General features: G+C 53.0%; 1 protein-coding gene across 5 annotated transcripts; it reads left to right on the top strand.

Moving 5' to 3' along the window:
- The first annotated feature begins 1,492 nt into the window (after positions 1-1,492).
- On the top strand, positions 1,493-24,891 carry KIF17 (kinesin family member 17). Of its 5 annotated transcripts, none has more exons than XM_075773382.1 (23): positions 1,493-1,580; positions 2,449-2,556; positions 2,728-2,808; positions 2,927-3,001; positions 3,875-4,018; positions 4,101-4,310; positions 5,333-5,501; positions 5,611-5,713; positions 5,808-5,967; positions 8,474-8,584; positions 9,789-9,935; positions 10,339-10,440; positions 12,935-13,124; positions 16,634-17,086; positions 18,174-18,271; positions 18,935-19,082; positions 20,119-20,207; positions 20,330-20,445; positions 22,474-22,705; positions 23,607-23,865; positions 24,116-24,183; positions 24,302-24,422; positions 24,585-24,890. In XM_075773382.1, exons 2-23 carry the CDS (start codon positions 2,473-2,475, stop codon positions 24,713-24,715), a joined length of 3,291 nt encoding a protein of 1,096 aa, XP_075629497.1. In that variant the 5' UTR covers positions 1,493-1,580; positions 2,449-2,472; the 3' UTR covers positions 24,716-24,890. The 5 variants fall into 5 exon arrangements, with proteins under 5 accessions (XP_075629497.1, XP_075629496.1, XP_075629494.1 ...); XM_075773381.1 differs by having other exon boundaries at positions 2,349-2,556; XM_075773379.1 differs by lacking the exon at positions 1,493-1,580 and having other exon boundaries at positions 1,733-2,556; positions 24,119-24,183; positions 24,585-24,891.

The raw sequence follows: 24,891 nt of genomic DNA, 5'->3' as shown, positions 1-24,891 counted from the left end.
ATCCAAAGGACCGATCCTCGCCTCCCGGGTGCAGCAACTGGGATCGAATGGGAAAATCTCCACGGCTCATTCTTCTCCGCTTCCTGGCCAGACTGGGCTCTGTTATGTTATTTCTTCAGCCCCATCTGTCCTGGTTTGGTTTTTTCTTCCTTTTTTTCCACCGTTTTTACGCTATTGACTCTTCCGTTAGGCTCTGCCCGGGCATCTCGCGGCATCTCAAAGCAACCGGCGCTGGCAGCAGCCCAAGGTTTAAATGCTGCCGTTGGGACCCTTTTCCTTGCACCCTCGGGAGCACCGGGGCACAAGATGGGCATTTTTAGGTGTACCCCCGAGGGGTTAGACCCCGTCTTCTCCCCAAACCGTTGCTTTCCCTTTCCAGGAGCCAACCGCATCCCTGGGGCTGGGGGCGGCTTTCACTTCAGGCCCTATGGATTTGACCGGCTGGAGGATTTGGGGGACTCTGGATTTGCATGGCCGCTTTGCAGCAAGGTTGGAGCCATCCCTCTTTATTTTTTTTTTTTCCTAGCGAAAGCAGATAGCAGTAGGCAAAATTCCCCAGGGAATTTAGAAATTGAGGTGAAAAGAGTCTGAGCAACAGGGCAGGGGGTGGCGAGTGAGCGAACACGTGTGTGCGTCAGGGTTAGAAATCGCTTCTCGGCTGGGCACGCTGCAGGAGAGGGGGGAAAAAAAAAAGAAGAGAGAGAAAAAAAAATCAGTTACAGCCGCATTTTCCAAAAAGCCCGAGTGTTTCTGCTCGCCGTCGCTTCCAAGAAACGGAGAAAAACCGGGGAGGTAAATTGCAGTGATTCATCGCGGGCAGATCGGAGGCAGGAAATGTGAGAGTTTGCTGCCTGCCCCGTGTGCCCGGCGTGGGCTCGGGCTCGCCTGGGCCTGGCTGGTGGCGAGGGCCTGACGCCCACGGGTCGAGCATCCCTGCGCCGCGGCGGGAGCTGCCGGAGGAGCCACCCGGGGAAGGAAAACAACCGGTGAAGGCCGAGGGCCGGAGCGGGGAGGAATTTTTCATCTGCGTTTCTCCGGAGCCATCCGAGCGAGCTGCCCGTGAGCCGGGGACTGGGGGGGACGCAGCGGGATGGGGGGGGGGGGGGCGGTCCCTGGGGATGGTTGGTGTCTGGGTGTTGCACATCCACCCCCCAAATTTGGGGGGCAGCATCCCTCCCTTGGGGACCTCCCGGGTGGCCGGTGGGCTGGGGGGCTCCATTGAGAAATGGAGCGTGGGAAAAAGGGGGCGGGGTTTGGGGGCTGCCTGCCCGCGGATTGGCTGGGGGGGGGGCAGGGGGAGACCCCCTAAACTGTGCCGGAAAGGAGAGGGGCAGCCCTAAGCTTGCAAAGGGGATGGGGGTACCACAGGGCCCCCCCCACCCTCTCAGGATGCGCTTGGAGCAGCCGGACCCCCCTCCTTCCCATGTGTTTGCACCCAGGTGGCTGCGGCGTGGCCTCGGTGACACGAGTTGCACCAGTCTCAGCCCGGCGACACGAGTTGCACCAGTCTCAGCCCGGCCGAGGACTGCGGAAGGCAAAACCCCGTCGGGGGGCTGGAGAGGAACCGGGCGCGTCCCTCGGTGGGTGCTCCGGCTGAAAAAGCACCCCCAAACCTGCTGTCCCCGCTGCTGGTGACGGGGATTGCCCTTGAAGCAGAGCTACGGGGGTCTCAGTGCTGCGTAGCCGACGGGGAGCGGGACGGAGCATTGGGGGGGGGCAGGATAGGGGGGACCCCAAAATCTCGCTGGGGTTCAGGGTGTGGGACTGCATGCACCTCGCTCGGGGTCCGGACTGTATGCTCGGGGCGCAGGGATCACTTGGATCTCGCTGGCCATGAGGACATGGGGACGTTTGGGTTTCATCTGGGACCGGGATGTGGGTACAGCGCGCGTCACATTTGGGGTTGGGATCTGGGGACCCTCACGTTGGTTTTGGGGGTCAGGACACGGGGACTACCTGCATCCTGCTCGGGGCAGGGACATGGGACCCTCGCGTGTTGCTCAGGGGACCCTTGCATGGCACTTGGGGTCACAGGGGGACCCTCGTGCTGGGTTTGGGATGTGGGGGCCCTTGCGTGATGCTCGGGGCGGGGAGGTGGGGACCCTCGCGTTGGGTTTGGGGTGCCGGGACCCTCATGTTGGGTTTGGGGTCGGGACTTGGAGACCCTTTTATTGTGGTTGGTCTGGAGGGCCCCCTGCTTTGGGGCCAGCACTTGGGGACATCTGCACTGGGGTCAGGACTTGGGGACCACCGTACGGGCACCGCAGCACCTCCCTGGGGCTCAGCGGGCTGGAAATGGGGGGACGGGGGGGGGGGGCAGGTTGTGTCTGTCCCCTTCCTCCTCGCAGGGACCGTGACCAGGGGCCAGATCCGGGCTCCCCGCCATGCTGGGTGGCTCTGGGTAATTCGGATGCGGCACCAAAGCCGCTTACCCCCCTCCTGATCCAGCCTTCGCCCCAAAACCCCGCTGCCATGAAGAAGAAGCCGGCCAACGGGAGGGGGCCAGATCCTGCGGCCCCCCAGCAGCGAGCCCGGGGCATCGCCAGGCCGGCGGAGGTGATTTACCCACGGGGGGGACCCCAAGATGAGGATTGGGTGGGGGTGCGTCCCCGTGACCCCCCAAACCATCATCTCAGGGTGGTCTGGTTGCCCCAGGGGGGGGTAATTCCAGCAGCGTGGGGGGGGCTGTTGCTGACACGGGTGGGTTTTTGCATTCCACCCCCCCAGTACGTGGGCTCCTTCGTGGTGGAGGACTTGGACCTGCAGCAGCAAGCGGGGCGGCTGGAGGAGCAGCTGCGGGCACTGAAGGTCGGGCATCCGCCACTGCTCCCCCTCACCGGGAAACGGGGGGGACCCCGAATAACAGGGGGGGGACCCCCGGGTGGCCCAGCCCGGATATCCCCAACGCTGCGTCTCTCCCGGCCAGGACTGCCCCAGGAGGAGGTCGGTGGTGCTGAGGTTCAGCTTGCAGGGGCTGAAGGTCTACGGTGCTGATGGGGAGGTAGGGGTGCTGGGGGGGGTCAGGGGTGCTGGGGGAGTCAGGGGTGCTGGGGGGGGTCATGGGTGCTGGGGGGGGTCAGGGGTTCTGGGGGGGGGGTCAGGGGTGCTGGGGGGTGGTCATGGGTGCTGGGGGGGGTCAGGGGTGCTGGGAGGGGTCAGGGGTGCTGGGGGGGGTCAGGGGTGCTGGGGGGGGTCAGGGGTGCTGGGAGGGGTCAGGGGTGCTGGGGGGTGGTCAGGGGTGCTGGGAGGGGTCAGGGGTGCTGGGGGGGGTCAGGGGTGCTGGGGGGGTCAGGGGTGCTGGGGGGGGTCAGGGGTGCTGGGGGGGGTCATGGGTGCTGGGGGGGGGTCAGGGGTGCTGGGGGGGGTCAGGGGTGCTGGGGGGGTCAGGGGTGCTGGGGGGGGTCATGGGTGCTGGGAGGGGTCAGGGGTGCTGGGGGGGGTCATGGGTGCTGGGGGGGGTCAGGGGTGCTGGGAGGGGTCAGGGGTGCTGGGGGGGTCAGGGGTGCTGGGGGGGGTCATGGGTGCTGGGGGGGGTCAGGGGTGCTGGGGGGGGGTCAGGGGTGCTGGGGGGGGTCAGGGGTGCTGGGGGGGGGTCAGGGGTGCTGGGGGTGGTCAGGGGTGCTGGGGGGGTCAGGGGTGCTGGGTGCTGACATAAAGGTGCTTTGGGGGGGTTGCACCGCTCCGAGCGTTGCTTTTCGCTTGGGAACCTGCTTTGCGTTTGTAAACGGGGTTGCAACCTGCCGTGCGTTTGCAGGTTTGCAAACTGAGGTGCAAATAGGGGCGACCCCGGCATCGCTGGCAACCCCGAGGGGTGGGGGGGGGGGGGCAGGGGTGCTCGGTCCCACTGACACCCCCCCCCACCTCGTCCCCGCAGACGCTGCTGATGGCGCACGCTCTCCGCCGGATCCTGTACAGCACGTGGCGGCACGCCGACCGCCAGTTCGCCTTCGTGGCGCGCAATCCCCGCGGCCCCGCCAGCACCCTCTTCTGCCACCTCTTCGTGGGGCCCTCGGGCGAAGTGCGTGGCCCGACCCCCCCCCAAAATAATACCGTTATTATTATTTTTCATAGTTTCACGCAGCTTCTTTTGCCTCCCCCAGGTCCAGACCCTGCACCTCTTGCTCTGCCGCTCCTTCCAGCTCTGCTACCTCCTGGCGCACCCCGAGGAGCAGGCGGGCGAGGGGGAGACCCCCGGTTCCGGGGTGCTGCGGGAACCCCTCAACCCCGAGGAGGTGTCGCGCAACGTCAACGCCCTCGTCTCCTTCCGACGCCTGCCCGCGCTCCCCGGCCTCGGCTCCCTGGGCGCAGGGGTAGGTGCACCCTGCCAGGGCGCTGGGTGCTGCTCCACGGGCCTTCGCACAACGTTTTTCTTGCACGGTGTTTTCACGCGTGGCATTTTTTTGCGGGGCCTTTTCTCGCACGGTGTCTCGCATGGCGCGTTATTACACGGCACGTTTTTTCGCGTAGCGTCTTGCACGACTTTTCTTGCGCGGCCTTTTCTTTGCACAGCGTTTCTTTCGCAGCGTTTTTTCCAGGGCATTTTTTTTTTGCACAGCGGTATTTACATGGCATTTTTTGCACGGTGTTTTTTTGCACACCACGTTTTGCCTGGCAGCTCTTGCACAGCCTTTTCTTGCGTGGCATTTTGCACGGCGCATTATTGCACAGCACGCTTTTGCATGGCGTCTTGCGTGGCATTTTTCTTGCACGGCCTTTTGATACAACATTTCTTTGCACAGCTGTACGTGCACAGTGTTTTGCACAGCCTTTTCTCGCACAGGGTTTTGCGTGGCACGTTTTTGCGCAGCGCATTTTGCAAGGCTCATCCTGTGCAGCCTTTGCTTGCACGGTGTTTCGCACAGCCTCTTTTAAAGGGTATTTTGCAGGGCAGTTTTTCGCACAGCATTTTGCACAGTCTTTTCTTGCACATCGTTTTGCACGGCCTTTTCTCGCACGGTGCTTTGCATCGGGCCTATTTGCACAGCATTTTTTTTGCACAGCGATTTTGCAGGGCAATTTTTGCACAGCATTTTTTGCACAGCATTTTTTGCAGGGCGTTTTTCACGGTGGTTTTTTTTGTATAACGTTTTTTACATAGCATTTTTTGCATGGGGTTTTTTTTTTTTTTTTTGCATGGCATTTTTCCCAAAGCGTTTTTTTTTGCACGGCATTTTTTGCAGGGTGGTTTTTTTTTGCATAGCTTCTTTTGCACGGCTTTTTTTGCATGATGTTTTGCACAGCTTTTTTTTTTTTTTTTCCTCCTTGTTTTTGATGTAGCATTTTTTTTTACACCGTGTTTTGCACAAGCATCCCCAACCCCTCCACCTTCCAGGAGCGGCGGCCGGAGGCGGAGGGCAGAGCCGGCACCTGGCGCTTGGGGAACCCCTACTGCTCCCCGATTCTGGTGCGCAAGAAAGCCATCCGCAGCAAAGTCCTGCGCTCGGGGGCTTACCGGGACTGCGGGGGCGAGAGCCAGCTCCACCAGCCACCCCGCGATGCCGGTGAGTGCCCAGAGGGGAAACCGAGGCACGGGGCGGGGGGACACACACGTAACCCCGGTTTTGGGGGGGTTTTGGGGGCGAAGAGGGGATTAACGGGCTCCCGCAGCAGCAGCGGCGGGATGGGAGAGCAAAGGGGCGAGAAGCTTGGCCTTCCTCCCCGAAAACGAGAACGTCCTCGCCGAGAGCGTGTGGGCCTTCGCCGGCATCTCCCGGTGAGCGCGCGGGAGCACCCCGCTCCTCGCCGTCCCCCCCCCACCTCCTCCCCGCCCTCCCCTGCGCCCACCCGCCGCCTCGTCCCCTCCCCAGGGACGGCGGGATCGCGCTGCTGCGACGGGACGTCCCCGGCGCCTTCCTCCTGCGCCCCGAGCCCGGCCTGGCCAAGCGCTGGTGCCTGTGGGTGCGGGCGCCCTGCGGCGTCGTCCCCTATTGCCTCTTCAGGACCCACCAGGGCAGGTTCTGCGTGGAGGTGAGGGTGCTGCGCGGGGGGCGGCGGCGGCGGCGCACGGGTGCGCGGCACGGTGGGGGGTGCGTGCACACGCGCGCATGCTTTTGATGCACGGGTGCGTTCGCTTCGTGGTCGCAGCGGTGCGCGGTTGCACCTGGGTGAGGGGGTTCGGCGCGGCTGCGCGGGGCTGCACCCGTGTGTGGGCGCGTTTGATGGAGCCGTGCATCGGGGCGTCGGCGTACGGTGCACGGACGCACGGACGCGCCGGCGCGCACGTGCGCTCGGCACGCTCCCGAAGTGCATTTGGCGCGGCCGTGCGTTGGCGCGCACGTGCGTTCGACGCAGGGGCGCGTGGGTGCGTTCGCGTCACGATTGCGTCAGTGCTCAGGCGTGTGGGCACGTGGGCGCGCGGGGGTATCGGTGTGCGGGCACGTTTGATTCGTGGGCGCACTGGTGCATCGCAGGCGGGTACCGATGGGTGGGGGCGTATCCACGCTTGGGCGTGCAATTACATTTGATTCGCGGGCGCACGAGCACGTCTGTGCGCGGGTACGTGGTGCGCAAGTGGAGTGGGGTGAGTCTGATTCGTGGGTGTGCCGGCCGTGGGTGCGTTGGAGTCGTGGGTGCACGGGTGCACTCGTGCGTTGGAGCCGTGGGCGCGTCAGCGCACAGGGCGCAGCTGCGCGTGAACACACGGTGCACAGGTACACGTGTGCATCGGCACGCGCAATGGCTGCACGGGCGTGCGAGCGTATTTGATTCACGCGTGCATTGGATTTGCGGGCGCGCGAGTACGCGCGTGCATTTCGCGCGTGGGTCCACGGGGACTCGGCGCACGGGCGCGTTCAGTTCGGGGGGTACCCGGGTGCACCGGCGTGTGGGTGCCCGGCACACGGCCATCCCGGCGGGACGCACCGGCCGACGCGGCCTCTCTCCGGGGCTCACCTCTCCCCTCTCTCCCCGCGCCGGCAGCACTCCAACGCCGAGTTCGCCAGCGTGGCCGCTCTCCTGGCTCACTACTCCGGGGCGCCGGGGGGCTGCTTCTGCCGCCTGGCCCCCGGCCGCCGCAACCCCGGCTACGAGGAGCGAGACCCCGGCGGCGGGGCCAGCGCCTGGGGGGGGGAGGCCGCCTGGGCCCCCGCCGCCCCCGTCGTCGGGGTGCTGCACGAGCGGGGTTAGGCCTGGCCGCCCCCCCCCCCCCGCCGCCAACTCGGGCGCGGTGACCCCCCCCAAAATCCCCCCTTAGCTTTAAATCGCTGCCGCCTGCCTTATTTATTCCCCTCCCGCGGGCTGCGCGCGCTCGGCGGGCTGTACGGCGCGTGTCCGGCAATAAACGGCTCTCGTGCTACCGGAGCAGAGCGCTGCTGGCGGCCTCTTATTCCGCGGGCAAGCGTGCACGCTCTCGCGCGTGGCGCTTCGCACGCTCTCGTGCCCGTGAATCCTCGCGCGCTCGCAGGCTCGCTCGTTTGCGCTCCCGCGCGCGCATGCGCCCACGTGCGTTCATACGCTCGCACGACTGCGCCGGGCGTTTGCGCTCGTGCCCTCGCGCTCCCGTGCGCTTGCAACGTCAAGCCCTCACGCCCCCGTGCGCGGCCCCGCTCGCGGCTCTCACGCACTTGTGCGGTTGCACGCCCGTGCACGCGCCCTCTCTTGCACGCTCAGGCGTCCCCCTCGCGCGCTTGCACGGCTCTGCACGCGTGCCATCGCACGCTCGCTCCCTCGCGCGCCTGCACGCCCACGCACGCGCGCCCTCGCGCTTGCACGCGCGCACTCCTCTTGCACTCCCCGGCCTTGCGCGCGCCCGCCCGCCCGCCCGCAGTCACGTGGCGGGAGGGGGCGGGGCCTTGCGCCACGCTCCCCCGTCGCTGTGGCAACCGCGTGGGGTCGCTGTGCGCATGCGCAGTAAGGCGGCCGGCGCTTCTCGCCTCCCCTCAGCCCCCGGCTCCCGCCACACACTCCGGGTCGCCTCGGGTTTCCCTCCGCTCCCTCAGACTTGCCCGACGTCTCCAGGTTTACCTCAGGTTTTCCCCAGGTTTTCCCTCGCCCGGTCCCACTGGAGCTTGTCCCGTCTCCCCAAAGTCACCTCAGGCTTTCCCGACCCCAGGCTCCCCTCAGGTTTCCTCCCCCCCGGCCTGCTCTAGTTCGCCCTCAGACTTGTTCCAAGTCTCCCCCTTCATCCCTCCCAAGCTTTTCTCCTCCTTAGTCTCCCCTTCTTCTCCAGCTCTCCTTCCTTATGCCAAGTTGCAGGGGGGTCCTTCCCCCCAGCCAACGGTGAGTGCTCCACCCCACCGAGGGGTGCAGGCCCCTGGGTCAGGCTTGCCCCAGCCTTCCAACAGGCCCACGCAGGCCCCGGTGCCCCCCTGCCCCACCAAGTGAGTGCATGTGGGGTCGAGCTGGGCCTTGAAAAATGACCTCGGAGGCGGTGAAGGTAATCGTGCGCTGCCGACCCATGAACGAGCGTGAGAAGGCTCTCAGCTGCAAGGCAGTCATCAGCATGGAGAGTGCGCGGGGCCAATGTTTTCTCCAGAACCCTGCCGCTGCCGGTGACCCTCCAAAGCAGTTCACCTTCGACGGGGCATACTACCAGGAGCACAACACAGAGCAGATCTACAATGAGATTGCCTACCCACTCGTGGAGGTGAGTGGTGCCTGAAGCAAGCCGGACACAGCCAACATGTAGCTCTGGGCGTGGGCTGAGGGGTTTTACGTGGGTAAGTGATCCCTAAGTGGAACTGATTTATGGATAGGAACAGTCCTGTCCACTCCTTCAAGAGGCTTAGCTGCAACTCTGGGGTGCAGAGGAGGGCAAAACAGTGTCCTGGTGGTGGGCTGGGAAATTGGGAAGAAAAAATGTTTTCAGCAGCCAGCGGGGCACTGAGGATAGTATTACATTTAATTATTTTAGGCAGATGTTTATATTGAAGATGAACCCCCCTGAGCAGGCCCTAGAGATGGTAGCTGGGCAGAAATTGCAGTGGAAAAGGATGTGAGGAGAAAGGGGACAAACAAGACTCCTGATGATGTTAGGGACATTTTTACTGTCAAGTGAGAAACCCCTTGGAGAAGACAGGGTTTAGAATACTGGTTTAGAATAGCAAAACAAGAGGGGATGTGTGTGGTGCCTGTTAACACATCAGCGTGGTATACTGCTAAGGTGAGAAAGGAACTAGTAAAGTAAAAAAAAAACACCAAAACCCCCCCAACCCCCCCCCCCCAAGCCACCAAACTCCAACTCCCCCCTGAAAAACACCCAACCCAAACAACCAATTTTGTTAGAAGAAAAAAACGGATAAAATGGCCAGTGATAATTTTAAGGTGGAAGTTCCTCGTCAGGCAAACAACCAGGGTCTGAAACGGTAAATTATTAGAATAATAGGTGTTTGGTGGGTTTTTTTTTTAATTTAAACCTTAAGAAATTCAAATATCTTCTCTTCCTACCATGCTTCTCTGAAATAGGGACACGTGAAGGTGAGGCCTTCTTTCAGCTCCCTTTGGCCACCTGACAACCAGCTACCATTCTAGTTGTCTCAGGGTTTCGTAAGAATTTTCTGCCCTATGGCAAAAATATTCTGGTCTTCTAAGCACTGTCAACTGTCCTTCTACTTTTCAACACCCACATTTCTTCAAGTTTTCCATTTTGAGAGAAAACCATCTATTCATGTGCTAGCAGAATGCATTTTTTTACTGTTGTTATACTCTGATGGCGTATGAAGATCAAGCAGCTGTTTGAGTTTTACTTCCAGCTCTTCCTTTAAAATACCTTTTTACAGGGTGGGATAAAATCCAGATGATGCAAAGGGTGAAGATAATGGCTATTTTATTTTATTTTCCTCCGTTTCCAGAGTGTCACTGAAGGCTACAATGGTACCATATTTGCCTATGGCCAGACTGGCAGCGGGAAGTCGTTCACCATGCAGGGAGTTGTGGATCCTTCTACGCAGAAAGGCATAATACCCAGGGCATTTGAACACATTTTTGAGAGCATACAGGTAACAATGTGAAATAGATCCTGTTGTAAGATGGTGTGATATCAAGAAAGATGATTTTTGTGTTGTACCCCAAGGGCTGAGGGCTGATCGCACTCGGGAGCAAGAATGGGGGCAGGCTTTTGGGTATGCTGCCTCTCATCCTAAAGCTGAGGCCTGTATATAGTCAGACGAACTGCACCCTCATCTCTGCTGACTTTATGGACTCGCACTTGAGATGTTTAAGGACCGAAAGTCCCTGTAGTGAGTGTGTTGAGTGGTTATACCTGGGAATGAAATGCCAGAAGAGATTTGATGAAGTGCTGAAGGGAGGTAGGCACCCAGCTGGCATTGGAGATCTACATGGGCTGCCTACTTGCTTTCATTTTGAGAACCTCACCCGAAAAATCGTTCCTGTTTTGCACAGTGTGCTGAAAATGCCAAGTTCTTGGTGAGAGCTTCCTACCTGGAGATTTACAATGAAGACATACGAGATCTTCTAGGACCTGATACCAAGCAGAAGTTGGAGGTGAGGTGGAGTCAATGTGTCTTAATTAGGAAGCGCTTTAATTTGCTCAGGTAAGCGTTATCACAAAAGTGCGATGTCAGAAGCTGAACGCCAGACTATGAAGATATAGTGATGAATATGGAAACCGAGAGGAGATTTTGAGGGACTTTCATAAAAAGTTTTGTGGCAGAAGGAACAGGATCCAGTCCCATGTGTCTCACTTGATAGCAGCCGATAGTTTAGCAGAACCTGTGTGAAAATCATTCTGGACAAGGATGGAATAAAGTGCTCATGGGGCAATTTCTTCATAATCCTCTTCATCTCATGGCTGTCTCTAAAGCAGGAGGATACTGCGCCTTCTAAATGTTTCATCTGATCCAGGGTAGCTGTGGATGATCTCGTTATCTGTCTAAACCAAAAAAGGCTGATCCTTTTTTGAGGGGACAGAGCAGATATTACTCCCCATGGGAACGCATGGGGAAGGCAGGCAGTTTTCAGCAACGCAGGAAGATAAACTTCCCTGAAATCCTAACCAGGGATCTGATTTTTATAAAATTTACCTCTTGGTGGCTTTCCAGATATTTTTGCATGTATTCCTGGGAGGGGGCTGCATATCTCCTGTCCTAATTTACTTCCCTGCAGGACTGCCCTTGTGAAGAAAACCGAGGCACTAGCACCATCTGCCGCACAGACGCTCTGAGATGGTGACAGGCCCAAACTGCCTTACGGGGCAGATTATTTTTTTTTAAACAGGTCCCTGGCTTTCAGGGAGGTAAAACCCTCTCTGCTTCATGTTCCAGGCATGCTTCGCCTGTGCGTGTGGAGAGGGCGGGTGGGAGAAGAGGACTCGCTGTTTCCGAAGGCGCTTGCTGCAGTTTTCCATCCTTTGTTCCACATCAGCGGTGACACCGGTTTCCATGACGACTGCAGTTGGCACTGGGAGGGCAGGAGTTGGGCAGAACAGTTTCCAGGGTAACACCATCAGACTGGTGACAGCCGCTGCCTGTTGCTGCCTCCACCGAGTAATTAAGGGAGGCATGTCCTGCGGAGACCGAGAGCTCGGGCTGACCTACTGCTTTCTTCTTTGTCCCCCAGTTCTCCTCCAAAACCCCATTTCTGTTTGTTCCTTTGCCTTTCAACATCAATGACTTTGGTGACTCTGAAGCCCGCAATCACCTCCTGTGGCGTGAAACCCTGTGAAGAGCCAGTTTTACAGAGCTCTGCAACGAAAATGCCCCTGTCAGTCTGTCGTGAAGTTGAACAACAGCCGTGTCCTCGGTTGGGTGTTCCTCAGGGACTCTGCAACACCCTCAAATACAGCCGGGCCAGCCACCAGGCTCTCCTGTAGCACAGGCAAAAGTCACAGTGTATGAACAGTCTGGCTGTGATTCTGTAACTGGATTCATCTGGGCAGCCACGGCTTTAGAAGGCGGCTAAAATCCTGCATAGTTTAGTTTTCAGCCAGTTCTGCTCCATTCTGTGTGGATTTTTTTTTACAGCAAACATACTATTTCACATCACTTCTTGCGGTGCGTGCATCGCTAAAGTATCTAAGGATCTTTGGAAGTCACACTGCCAAACGCAGTGCCCGTCACTCCGTGACACCAAGTCATGACAGCTATATCTTGATATCCCAGCTGACATGATAAAGATAGAGTTTTGGTTATGAACTCAGCAGATGTGGGGCGTAAAGCTGTTGAAAATGAATTCAGCTCGTTTAAAATTCCCAGTGTGGAGGGGGGCTGGCGTAGGAGTGCAGGGATCTCTCGATTGTTTTGTGTTTTTTATGTAGGTTTGACGGATCATTCAAGATTTTGAACGTTCCAATTGTTTATTAGCATGCTGTATGAAATTTTTCTTCTACGTGATTGATAATTGATGAAAAGATGCTGTTAGGTATTTAACACTCTGTCTCTATCCAGGTGCCTGAATAGGATTTTAGAGCATCTTAAAAAATGAACTAATTTGGGAAAAAATTATTACAGTCTGCCTGCGCGTGATGGGTGTGACTTTGGAAATTTTGTCAGTGAGATCAAGACGCCCTCTTAGAATGGAGGGGTTCAGCAAACAATATCTCTGACTATTGAATTTGTGCTTTGATTTTTAAAAAGCTCTCTATGACTGAAGAGATATTAGAGCTTTTGCCATAATAGGAGAAAAACGTTTCAGTTCTTTTTTAACATATGCAGCTTAATAATAGGGGAGGTAGAAGGTGGCTCAGCACAGGTTTCTTGTGGCATGGGAGATGTCTGAATCAATCAGCAAACTTTTAACTTGAATTCTTTTTGTCTGCAGAGCCCAAAAGGTATTTCCCTCTTTTTTTGTGGTTTTATTCCTGCTTCTGAAATACTAAAGCTTTTTAGTAGCAGCCAGATACGTTTTTGCCATACTGCGGTTAAATTTCTCCACATGCAAAACTCATGTAGCCCTCAAGCTTCCGGACAGCTTCCAGCGCACCTTCCTGCAGCCTCGATGCGTCTTGTTCTAACCTGTCTTGCGTTGTCCCTGTTTGCAGCTGAAGGAACACCCGGAGAAAGGGGTGTACGTGAAGGGGCTCTCTCTGCACACCGTGCATAGCGTGGTCCAGTGCGAGCAGATCATGGAGACAGGCTGGAGAAACCGAGCGGTGGGCTATACCCTCATGAATAAGGACTCTTCCCGCTCCCACTCCGTCTTTACTGTCAATGTGGAAATCTACACCGTAGGTAGGTAGATGGATGTCCTGCAGAGCGCAGAATCTGTGCAGTCTGACCAGTCACCCCACAGCTAAACTTAGATCCTAAATGATTTTTAGGTCCAGTAGAAATCAGAATTGTGCCCTGACATGGACATTCTTCACAGCGTGAAATGGCTGAGTATTCAAAGCTTTTTTTTTTTTTTTTCCCCCCCCTCGATTCCCCCTTGGGAGAGAAATGTCTTGCACTCAAACTAGGAATGTATTTAATTCTTCTTCCATTTCTTTATCTTCTAAAACCTTGATTTCCAGCAAAGGGTGCTAAATCTCACCGCCTGTACAATGGCTTGGAGTTCATGCGTTGCACAGCTTGGAGAAACTTACACTGTTATGTCTTGTCTGACCTCCTTTACAATGCACGTCAGATCATTTCACCCAACGATTCCTTCACTGAGCTTAATCATGGGGCGCATCTTTTAAGCAAATGGCTAATCTGGGGTTTAAGATGGAATAAAAGAATCCCTTAATAATGTTTTAATGACTGATTTTCCTTTCTCGAGCATCTCATTTCCATTGGTGTTTCTTTAGCTGAGAAATCTGCCTCGCTGGGTCTGAATATGGACCTCAAAAGGTTTTTTGCTGGGACTAAGGAAGGAATTATAAAGTCTCTTATATTCTGTCTAGTCCTTGGCCCTGGCTGAGGCTGTGAACAACTTGGTTTCGTTTTCTTCAAGTGTTTCAGTCACGGGGAAGGTTGCACAATGTCTTCCTAAATTGTGGTTCCAGATGTTGGTGACACTACCTCACTTTCCTCTATCCAGTTGGTGTGTGTGGGATTTTTGGAATTTCTCGATTAGCACAGCCGGTGGATGCTAATCCTTGCATTATGTGGGTCCATAAAATCCCAACTTTAATCCTAACGAGGGAAAAGAAGTATTTACACTCCTCTTTTGTGTTCCAGATGGGTGCAGGGCTCTTAATCTAGCCTGAAACGATTTCTCTGATTTAAGGCTTTGAAAACTTGTTACACGGAACAGACTGGCAGGTGGGGAAACTTGCGGTTTTGGCTGGTAAATAGGAGACAGCTGGAATATTTGAGGAGAAAGTTGAGGGTTCTGGCACAATCCCCGTAACTGGATGGTTCTACTAGGGTAATCATTAGTTGAAATAGTTAATGAAGTTGGTATTTATGTTGTCATCTTTAGGCTTCATGAAGAGGTGCATGGGGAAGTTCAAACTTATTTTCCAGTTGAGCCTGTAGTAAATTATAATTTACAGGCAGTTGATATTTTAAAGGATCTCTTTGCAATTGTGTGGACCAAAGTGACTCTTCAAAGTAACAGTTTACATTCAGGAACAGAATTATGGCAAATACCGGGCTCTCTGGCTGCAGATGTATGAAATGCACAAGTTACCATCAGTATTTTTGCTGTATTTAGAGTAGCAGATGTTTTATTCCTTTACATTGTGCTTAGGGATTGATCAGTTAATGAGAAAGACGTTGTAGATTTGGCCAGTGCTTATGCCACCAGCGCTGGCCGACGGGCTGTACGGGGAATTAGACAGCAAAGACTTTTGGGCTGCTGCAGGCATTTTAGCAAGAGTCTAGGGATCTTGTTACACCATAGAAATGAAACCGCTAAGCTCCGAGATGGAAACAAACAGCCTCTGTGGGTAAAAGGGCTGGCAGGAACCAAAACAACTTCTTAATTGCCTGTCAGTGTTTACATAAACTGGGGGAAGGAGGGAAAGGGTTAGAAAACTACTTTTTGTGACTGTCCACTCACCCCAGCACTCAGAAAAGATAGTGAGACGGTGCTCTATTTAAGCTCCATCTACTAGTTTTTGTTTGGTTGTTGTTTGGGGGGTTTTTTTTCCCCAATTCTCCTACATCTCTTGACACACCAGGAAGATCTGGAGTGAAACAACAAATTTGCTGGGTGGCAAATGTTAACTTCCACAGTTAACAATCTCTTGCTGTAACTGTGGCAATATCCTGGGGCAACAGATTTTTAGATTTGTGTTCACCTGTGAACTTTTTTCTCCCATGGGTGAGATTATTCATTGCTTATGTTTAGGTATTGTCCACAGTCGTAAATCTCAACTCTGACTAAATTCAAGGCTAGGTTTTGTAGAAATCTGCTGGAAAAGGGTGGACTGGGTTAACACTTTGATGCTTTCTGTGCTTGGAGTACTACAGGAGCTCTGCCCTTGAACTTGGGTTGCAGTCATAAGGAACGATTGGGACGTGGATATCCAAGAGTGTGGTGCAGTGCTTAGGACAGTAGTCTGTGATTTGGGAATGTGTCCCCAACTCTTTGCTCTGCATGAGGCTGGGAAGGTTAAGTAGCCAGCAAAACTGGGGGGTTCCTAAAGTGACCAGATGCACTCTCTCTTTGTCACAGGGAATTTGTGTCATCATGTTAATCCGGCCTCAAAATGCAGGTCAGGAAGCAGATACTGTCTGCGTGAGGTGTGCGCCCAGGTAGCTGGGGAGCTAGCTGTTCACTTAAGCTCGCATCTTCTCTTGCCTTAAAGCACTATGATGGGAATGGCACCAGCTCACTGGGTCTGACTGCCCACTGACTGAGATCCGTCTCCTCATCTGGGTGGTTCGGGCTGAGCACAGTACCGATTTCTTGCAGTTTTCCTGTTTCTCACCTGCGTTCCTTCATTTTACTTTCTGACTGCAAATGTCATGAGTTGAGGAGGAACAGATGCCGCCGAGCATGCCTGTGTGCTGAGTCACGGTGCAGTTTTACAGCTATCTGGGCGACGGGAGATCTGATGGGCTTGAACATTCGAGCCATCTTGGACAGAAAACCAGATGGTGGACCTTGATGGTATCCGGTAGGATGTGCTTTTTCTTTTGAAGCACAGCAAGAAACTTCTTGAATACATCCATTGATTAGGGGAGGCTGGATTCCAGTCTTGAGAAAAGCTGTAGTTCGGGAGTTCATGGAAAAACTGTTTCCCAGTGTAGTGTCTACTCCAGCCTTTCCAGGGTAGTCTGTAGAGGTGACCTTCCTGCCTGTCTCTCCACGTCACGTAGGCATTCAGGGAGCCTGCTCTTTTGCCTGTGCTCTCCTGCTAGCCCTGCTCCAGTTGCTGCCTGTTGACTCATTTCATGCTTCCTCCTTTCTTTCTCCAATTGTCAGATGTTATTTAACTTCATGAAACAATCTGAGGAGGAAAAAAGTTGGATAAACTCATGGTGTGACCTTGTTATTTGCAGAGGGGTTTGCATGAAGTTCTAAATGCTGTGGAAATATGTGGAGGGGGGGGTGTGTGTGTGTGTGTGTGTGTGTTTTCAGAGCTTACTGGGAGAGTAAGAGTGGGTGTGAATTCTTACTGTGCAGGATCTTGTTCAGGAAAGCACTAAAACGTGTAGTTCTAAGATTAAGTGGCTATTTATTTACTTAAGGGAGTCAGGGCCCAAATGCAGACAAGGAACAGGGCTTGAACTGGGATGTAATGCCAAGAGTGCTGTTAAGATGCTTCCTCTTAAGAAAAGCCTAACCTGGAATTATTTTCTTGCAGATGAGCGAGGGCAGGACCACCTTAGGGCTGCAAAACTCAATTTAGTGGATCTGGCAGGAAGCGAGAGACAGTCAAAAACCGGAGCCACAGGGGAGCGGCTCAAAGAGGCCACCAAAATCAACCTCTCCCTCTCAGCTCTGGGCAACGTCATCTCGGCCCTGGTTGATGGCAGGTGTAAGCACATCCCCTACCGAGACTCAAAGCTGACCAGGCTGCTGCAAGACTCCCTCGGAGGGAATACCAAGACACTGATGGTAGCGTGCTTATCTCCGGCTGATAACAACTACGACGAAAGCCTCAGTACTTTGCGCTATGCTAATAGAGCGAAAAACATCAAGAACAAGCCCTGTATCAATGAGGACCCCAAGGATGCTCTGCTGAGGGAGTATCAGGAGGAGATTAAGAAGCTGAAGGCCATTCTAGCTGAACAGATGAGCGCAAATAACTTGTCAGGTAGGAAAGCCCTTGGTGGCTCCAGAGATGTTTTATTTTTGGCAGAAAAATGTGGGGTTTACACATAAAATGCTCACTGGATTTCACCTCAACCTGTCCCTTACCTGCTGGAGGAAGAGTTCTCCATTCTGGTAACAGGCTTTTCCTTCACTGTTGCCAAATTGACCTTATACCACTGGTAAAGCCCAACTCAATTACCCACTGTTTTCAATAATGACAAATTCTGTTAGAAAATGCTGACGTCATTCAAATCCTTGGTGGTTCTTCATCATTCTGGCTAGAACTTGGTCAGTCACAGAAGAGAGGTTTCAGCTGGCAGAGCAAAAATGAGCTGCTAAAGAAATAATAATGTAAAATTCTTTATTAAATATATATATATATATATGTTTTCAAACTTAGCATTCAGCCCCTGTTCTCATACACTGAATTTCTGACACAACAAAAAAAGTTTTGCCCTGCTGACGGCACTGCTTATGGAGAGTATCACTGTCCTCTCTTTGAAGATTCAGCCCAGCCCCAGCAGACTCACTCTTTGCTATGAAGAAGGAAAAACAAATGTGGAACAAATGGGTAAGAGCAGTTTCTAGGGACTGATGACCTTTGGAGAATTATCCCCTAAAAAAGGGCAACTTTCAGCAGAGGAGTAAGGCTGTAAGATATTTCCCCCCCTCCCTTTCTGCCACCTTTCAGAAACAGCTGTGAAGAAAATTTCCGTGCACCTTTCATCTACTTCCCAGTGTCTTTTATCTTCCAAATCTGTTAGTATAGCCCTGGAAACAAGTCTCCTGTTATTCCATGAAAGAGATTAGATTTATATTTGCTTTCATATACCTGAAGCTTAAACCTCTCCCCCCTCTGCTCAGCGCTGACTCCTTCTCTCCCCACACCCATGGAGTCCCAGGCCAGTGGGTGTTTTGGCAGCACAGACGCTGGCACACGAGCGTGGTTTAAAGGAGTGTGTGGACTGAGATTTTCTTTGCTGGCAGCCAGGTTCTTTGTTCTGTTTCCAGGCAATCTGTTTGTCTGTTTCTACAGACAATCCCACCCAGTAATTGTGAGTGATTTTTATTTCTACTTTGCTTTGCAGGGCTTCTACCTGCTGAGACTGCTCACCTCGAAGTGAAGCCAGTTCCCCTCCTCAATCCCCAGTTAGATCTTGCAGCAGAGAAGCAGCTGACCAGAGAAGTAAGTCAGGAGAGAGTATCCCATAGCGTCTTTGAGTAAGGCTTGTGGGGTTTTATTATAATCATTACAAATATGGTGTAGGGCTGTGTGGTTCAGCCTTTTCAGTACCCTTCTCTTCCTATTTTTTTAGTCCTTGAGCTTCTCCGACCAACAGGTGGTGTGTTGATGGAGGCCTTATTTACAATGCCGCTTTTTCTCGGCATTGTTCCCACCTTTCTGGAGATCAATTTTTGAAGTATCTACATGTGAAACTTAAATTCCTCCTGTTGGAGGAGGGAGAAATAGGGGGGGAGGAAAGCAGTAGTCAGAGGTGTTAGGAACAGCACAAGGGTAAAGATAAAGAGGGGGCGTGGAGCCAGGAGGAAGACTGCGGAGTTGGCAGCGAAGACAAAGAGAGAGGGGCCAGAGGAAATAAAACTCACTCTCCTTGCTCTTTACAAAGGTCCTTCCATGGCACCGCATCTGCCCAAGATAGCGGTTTCTAGGGCTAAGTAGTCACCTTCCATCGATCCTGTGTCAACTTAAATCACAGAAAAAGTCAGTGAATACAGGGTGGTAAAGTTTTATTGGGGTGGACATAAGATGTGACCTAGAATGGACTTAGATGTGACCTTGTATACAGTCAGGAGCTGTTGCGTCAGGCTATCTGCTTATGCCTTTCAGGAGTATGAAGAGAGGCTGGCCCAACTCACGGCCAGCTACGAAGCAGAGCAGGCATCCCGTGCCCGCCTCGAAGAGGACATCAGTAGCCTGAAGAATCACTACAATCTCAAGCTGTCTGCTCTCGAGGAGAGCCTCAGGAAGGAAGCAGGTGTGGACGAGGCAGGTGGAGGGTGCGCAGTGCAGACTAAAGGTTCCCCGATGCTGTTCATACGCCGGGGGGTTGGCTTTAGGCATGAGCAGACACAGGCTGTTTTTGCAAAATCACTTGTGTGTGGCAGCCACTGCGAATTCTGAAGTGGCAGCGACTGCTACTGCAGGAAGTGCTGCCTGGCAGCAATCCCTGCTCTCGACCCTCCCTTATCGACAGCCGGAGCGGTAACTCCAGCTCTCTGTCCCGGCTTTGTCCTCTTCCCTATTTCCCTGACTTCTTTTCCCTGTCAGGACCAGCCTGGCCCTACCCTGTAAGCCTTGAGGTGATGAAATGCAATTTTTTTGAGTTTCTCTGACTTAGCACAGCATTTCTCTCAAGCAGAGGTTTGAGCTGCAGAGATGACTGGTCTGTCTTGATCCAATTGGCTTTGCACAACTCGCACACCCAAGACAGGGTGGCTGCAGCAGTCTCTTCCATTGCATGCAAATGCGATGCAGCCCTCTGTCTCCTGGTGGATTATCCACACCGTCGCTTTGCCGGAGGGTGGATATTCCTCTCGCGTATCTATAATTTGTTGCCAGCTATCCTCTTCACTGCTGCTTTTCATTTATACTTCCACAGTGCCTCAGAGCATGTTTTGCTATGTGCTTGTACAGCACTTATTGCCCAATATTAAATTATTGAACCAACAGTCTTCATTTTTGATGCTATCACTTTCTAAGGTGAGAGGCTTTTTTTTTCTCTCCCTCTGATTACAAATATGCACCACTCGCCCTCTGAAATAGATTATTTGTATGTGAAAACAAGGACCAAGGCTCTCCCAACCCTGTGAAACCTGCATTCCTTACCTGATACATCCTCTGGGTCTCTGATAGCTTTTACTGACCAGCATAAATAACAGACCTCTTCCTTCCAGACACATAGCAGTTTTCAGCTTTTGGCAAAGGCTTTGTGGGCTGTTTTCACAGATTTATGCTCTGGTTTTGCAGAGCTCATTACTTACATTGTGGGTAATTCCTCTTTTATTTTTCAGCTGCCATGAGGACTGAAACTACTCCTGACAAGACTCCTTTGCCTGAGGACACTGTTACTGCAGCAGATGAAGAACCAACGTCAGCCCAGGTATCTGTCTGGCTATATTACCCCCTGGGCAGAATAAACCTGAGTGGGTACTGTCGTGCTTCATCTATCCTAGTACTCATATGGCGTCTTTTCAGAGCTGCTTGGTTTCCTCTTGTCCTCAGGACCCAGCAGCGCCTCGGACTGTCCAAGACGTGAGCAGGGGGAGTGCTGGAGCAGAGGTGGCTGTCACCACTGAGGGGATTTCCGTGCCTGCAGACCAGCAGCAGGTGCTCGCCAGGTCAGTGACTACGCTGCTCCTGCTAACTGCCTCTTGTGCATTGCTTCGAACACACACGGGCAAGAAGCAACCCTGTTCTTCCATGATATTACAACTGTCGAGCTTCAGCTGTGAGTTCAACGCAGCACAAAACTAGGTAGATGCGGATTCTTTACCTCAGTTAACTTTGTCCTATTTGGGCAGATAAATAGCTCTTAGCTGCGGCGTTCGATGATGCCAAGTGCCAGAATTATGAGAAGAAAACCTGGAGAGGTCTGTGTCAGCAGATGTGGATGTGAAAAAGCGTGCTTTCCCAATAATAAATCCTGCGTAGATCTGTAGGCACGGAAGTCTCTTCCTTCTATTTATGAGGAGTTTATAAAGTTGAGTCTGGCAGTTGCTGACAGAGCTTAAGTGCCCAAACAGATTATGGCGGTGGCTTCTTTTTCTTCTTCAGAAAGGTTCTTGAAGGGCACTTAGAGCCCTCTCGTATCAGTACAAGTAAGGCAGCAGGCCTTCCCGCTGCTCGCTGCGCGTGTGGATGGACCAGAGTGTCCCCTCCGTGACCCTCCCGTCACCGAGGTCACTTTTGCCTCTAATGCATCTGACGATGTTTGCAAGATGTCAGCCAGAACTGACATCAAAATTGCCCAATAATCACATTTTAGGGGCAGCGTTAGACAGGGCTGAGGTGCGAGGGTTGCCTGGGCTGCTTCAGAAATATACGCTTTAAGCAAATTCTGCCGATTTCTCTCTTTTACTCTGTTGTGTGGAATTATATTAAAATTAGAAATGCTCAACATAAGATACGTTGCAGATGATAGAGTTTGATTCTGAAAAGTGCTGTGTTTTTTAATCAGTCTTTCAGCTTTACTGTGAGCTCCCGTGACGCATGCTCGCTCTGTTGGGCCTCTCCCAGCTGAAAAAGGAGCTATTAAGAAATCTAGAATAGCAGTGTCTGTAATTTGCGGGCAATTCTGTTAATGGAGAGGTCTCCAAAGAAACCATTCCTTTTGACTACAAATCAAATCTTAATAGTCATTAATAGCAATATGCAGTGTTCCTTTTTTTGACAAACAAGTGAAAAATGCTCTTGCAATTCCATTGTTGAAATCAAAGTTCTCTGCTGATGAGGCAGGAGGGTTTGGTTCCGCAGGCACGGGGATTTTCAAAGCCGGCTGTTAAAAGCTTTACGCATCAGGACGGCTGTGAGATCTCTGATACTCGCTCAGCAGAGCACGGATTCAATCGCACATTAAGCAAACGAAACTGAAGGCTACTTGGCAAGTGCAGTACCGTAGAATAGCAGGTCACCTCTGGTGCAGAACGAGCTCTTTTGGATGGGTTTGAAGATAATTAAGAGGCTGTTAGCAGCAGAGGTTTTATCAGCGGTGGGATTTTCTCCAATTTGAGGCAGCGCTGGCCAACCTGAGCTATCTGCTCTGCTGCAGATCCCCGCGCAAAGAGGACGGCCCCAGAGCACGGCTTTATTTCCATGTTGGAAGGTACAGGGCTGTGTGGAGTGGAAATGAGATGAGCTCGATTTCAAATATGGGCCTGTGGCAGTGCTCGAGCAGAAACGCTGAGATCACCCAAGTCATCAACCCTGGCTGATACTGCCCCAAAAAAGAAATTGTACTGTGGTTTCCAGCTGTATCACTCCCACATCCACCCTTTAAAATATTTGTTTGCGTAATTTTCGCACATTTGGTGCTCACCTTGAGAGTGTTTCAAAACAAGAAATAAGAACTGATATATAAATTCCACAAAACAGGGGTTTTAAAAAGAATTCTGTGAGCGTAGATACAGATTTGTTGACAAAGTTGCTCGGAATAACACGCGCTTTGCCTTGGGTCCACAGGAGTATCTATGACATAAACTGTTAATAAAAGTGGAATTTGCCATGATTACTCAGGGCAGCAAATCTCATCAGAAATCACTATTTTCTGTGTCTTCCCAAATGTCATTCAGGTAAGGACGTGTATCCGCCACACTTATGCAGACGGTTCTTTGCGCTGCTGAGCTAAGAGAAGCGTTTGCCTTTTCCAGGCTGCAGATGCTGGAGCGACAGGTGGTAGGGGGGGAGCAGGCGAAAAACAAGGACCTCAAAGAAAAGCGTAAACGCCGGAAAAAATATGCAGACGAGCGGAGGATGCAGCTGGTGACAGCGCTGCAGCAATCTAACGAGGACAGCAGCGATTGGGTTCTGCTTAATGTCTATGACTCCATCCAAGAAGAGGTTCGAGCCAAGAGCAAGCTTCTGGAGAAGATGCAGAAGAAGGTGAGCAGCTTCCTGCTATCCTGGAGGAAGATTTTGGGAGTATCTCCTTCCTCCTCCGCGTCCCCATTTTGTTGGGGTTTTTTAGGTTAAGGAGATATTTTAGGGCAGCATGTTTAGAGCATGACTCCAGGTGCGTCTAATACTTCATACACATGCCCACGTTAGTACTTAAAAGGTTCCTTGCGTGTATTTTTATGAAATATCAGATGCGGCTCAGGGCGGTGAATTAAGTTGTTGAAACCCAAACCCCCACCTTTTTTAAAGGCCGGATTCCTTATTGTGCAGCACAGCGGCTGGAGGATGATGTGATGGGAGAGGATGCGACTCCCTCTACTGACCTACACAATCTATTGCACAGCTCCCTCCACTTCCATTGCCCCAGGTATCACACCTGGAATGAATACGTTCCTGGAAGAAATTACACTGTGAAAAGTTGTCTGGGAGGAAAAAAAAAAAAAAAAATAAAAGCAATGGTCTTAAATTTTTAGGCACGCTTGAAAATCAGTTCTGCTCTGACAAGGCAGAATTGGAGGACCTTCAAAAAAAAATCTCTGTGTGCAGTCCTAAATCTGCACGATAACCTAAATATTTCTGTATTCAGGTTATCAAAGAAATATTGCACCTTTTTCATTGAAGTCAGGAACTCCTAAGAGTTCGGTAGCACCGGGCACAGACCACGAGACTCAGCACTTTGGAGAACCGCGAGAAATCTTTCATTAAAACGTGGAATAATCTCTCCATGCAAATCTCATCCTAATTCTTAATTCTAAATCAGAACTCTTGCCAAATGCTGAAGTTTTTGTACATGTCTTTCCATCTCTGCCTGACAAATTCCTGTACTCGCGGTAACCATCGGTCTCTCTCTATTATCCCATCGATTTATTTTTATTTTATGTCCCAGCTGCAGGCTGCCGAGACTGAGATCAAAGATCTGCAGTCGGAGTTTGAGCTGGAAAAGATCGATTACCTCAGCACTATCCGCCGCCTGGAGCGAGACCTGATGCTCTTCCAGCAGCTCCTGGATCAGGTGCAGTCCCTGGTCCGGCGCGACTGTAACTACAGCAATCTGGAGAAGATCAAGCGCGAATCCGTCTGGGATGAGGAAATCGGCTGCTGGAAAATTCCAGAGCCTGTCATTCAAAAAACCCGCCTGCCCGCAGGTAAGAGGAGCGTCTCCATGGTGCCGCCACGGGCTCGGTGGATCACATTTGGGCTCCACTTGCTTCTAAAATCTTCTGCGTATGGAAAGTTTGAATAATTACATCATCTAATGCATGATACGGATCCTTCGGGAATCTGTGAGCCCAGCCATCGGTGACCGGAGCGGTGTTGGGAATTGGGGAGCACAGCCGGGAAGAGTGCTAATTGTTCTTGAGTTGACAACCCTTTGACGCCCGTCTCTTCTCACAGCAGTTCCAGCCCTGCCTCAGCCCCAACCTGCCCAAAAAAGCCCTTCAGCCCAGAGCCGGGAGCGAACGGTACGCCGCGTTCCTGCTCCCTTTCACGTCCCGTTTTACCAATTCTGCTGTGTTTCTCAGCCATAACCCGAGGGCTAGCGCTGAATCCGGCTGTGCTGATGGCGTTTTCTGCTTCCAGCCCGAGGAAGACCGCTACAAGCTGGTGCTGAACAGGAGCGACAGCGAGACCGTCGCCAGCAACTACTTCGGCTCCACGCGAGCCAGCCGCATCCTCCACCCCGACCCCGCTAAGAACCGAGGTAAAACCGCCTTTTTCCACAAATCTCCAGTGTCCACCTTCACATTCCTTTGTTCTGGCTCCGCTCCCTTGACCTCACCAGGGGTTTTTGGCAGGACGAGGCCCGTTTATGGCGTCCTGCGAGGACGGATGCCCAGTGCGGCCCCTTCCTCTCCTCTTTCAGCTGCCGCGGGGGCCCCGAGCTCCGCCATGCCCCAGCCCCGGCCCTTCCGCCTCCAGGCCCTCGCCCTGGCCCCGCCGACCACCACCAAGTGCAAAAAGGACAAAGCCGGCTCCAGCGGCCGTCCCCTCTGACTCCGTCACCGCAGGAAGACGCCAAATCTCTGTGGTTTTGCACCAAAATTCTCTCGTTGCACATGGAGGTGAAGGACAGAAGGCGAGCTGGGTGTCACTGAGTTCTCTCACGCCCTGTACCCCCCACTCCCCCGCTGCAATAAACCAGTCTGACACCGCCATTTTGAGGTCTTTTA

Source organism: Balearica regulorum, chromosome 21 (assembly GCF_011004875.1).
Source record: "Balearica regulorum gibbericeps isolate bBalReg1 chromosome 21, bBalReg1.pri, whole genome shotgun sequence".
NCBI classification, from domain to species: Eukaryota; Metazoa; Chordata; class Aves; order Gruiformes; family Gruidae; genus Balearica; species Balearica regulorum.
Note: the sequence above shows the minus strand (reverse complement) of the source record. Positions and strands in the feature narration are given on the sequence as shown.

Bases quoted from the DNA above. Each gene is read 5' to 3' on its own strand.
- KIF17 (XM_075773378.1), top strand. From the start codon at position 1,834: ATGAGGACATGGGGACGTTTGGGTTTCATCTGGGACCGGGATGTGGGT. The intron at 5,714-5,807 runs GTGAGCGCGCGG...TCCCCTCCCCAG, and splicing joins GCCTTCGCCGGCATCTCCCG to GGACGGCGGGATCGCGCTGC. The intron at 24,184-24,301 runs GTACGCCGCGTT...TTCTGCTTCCAG, and splicing joins CCCAGAGCCGGGAGCGAACG to CCCGAGGAAGACCGCTACAA.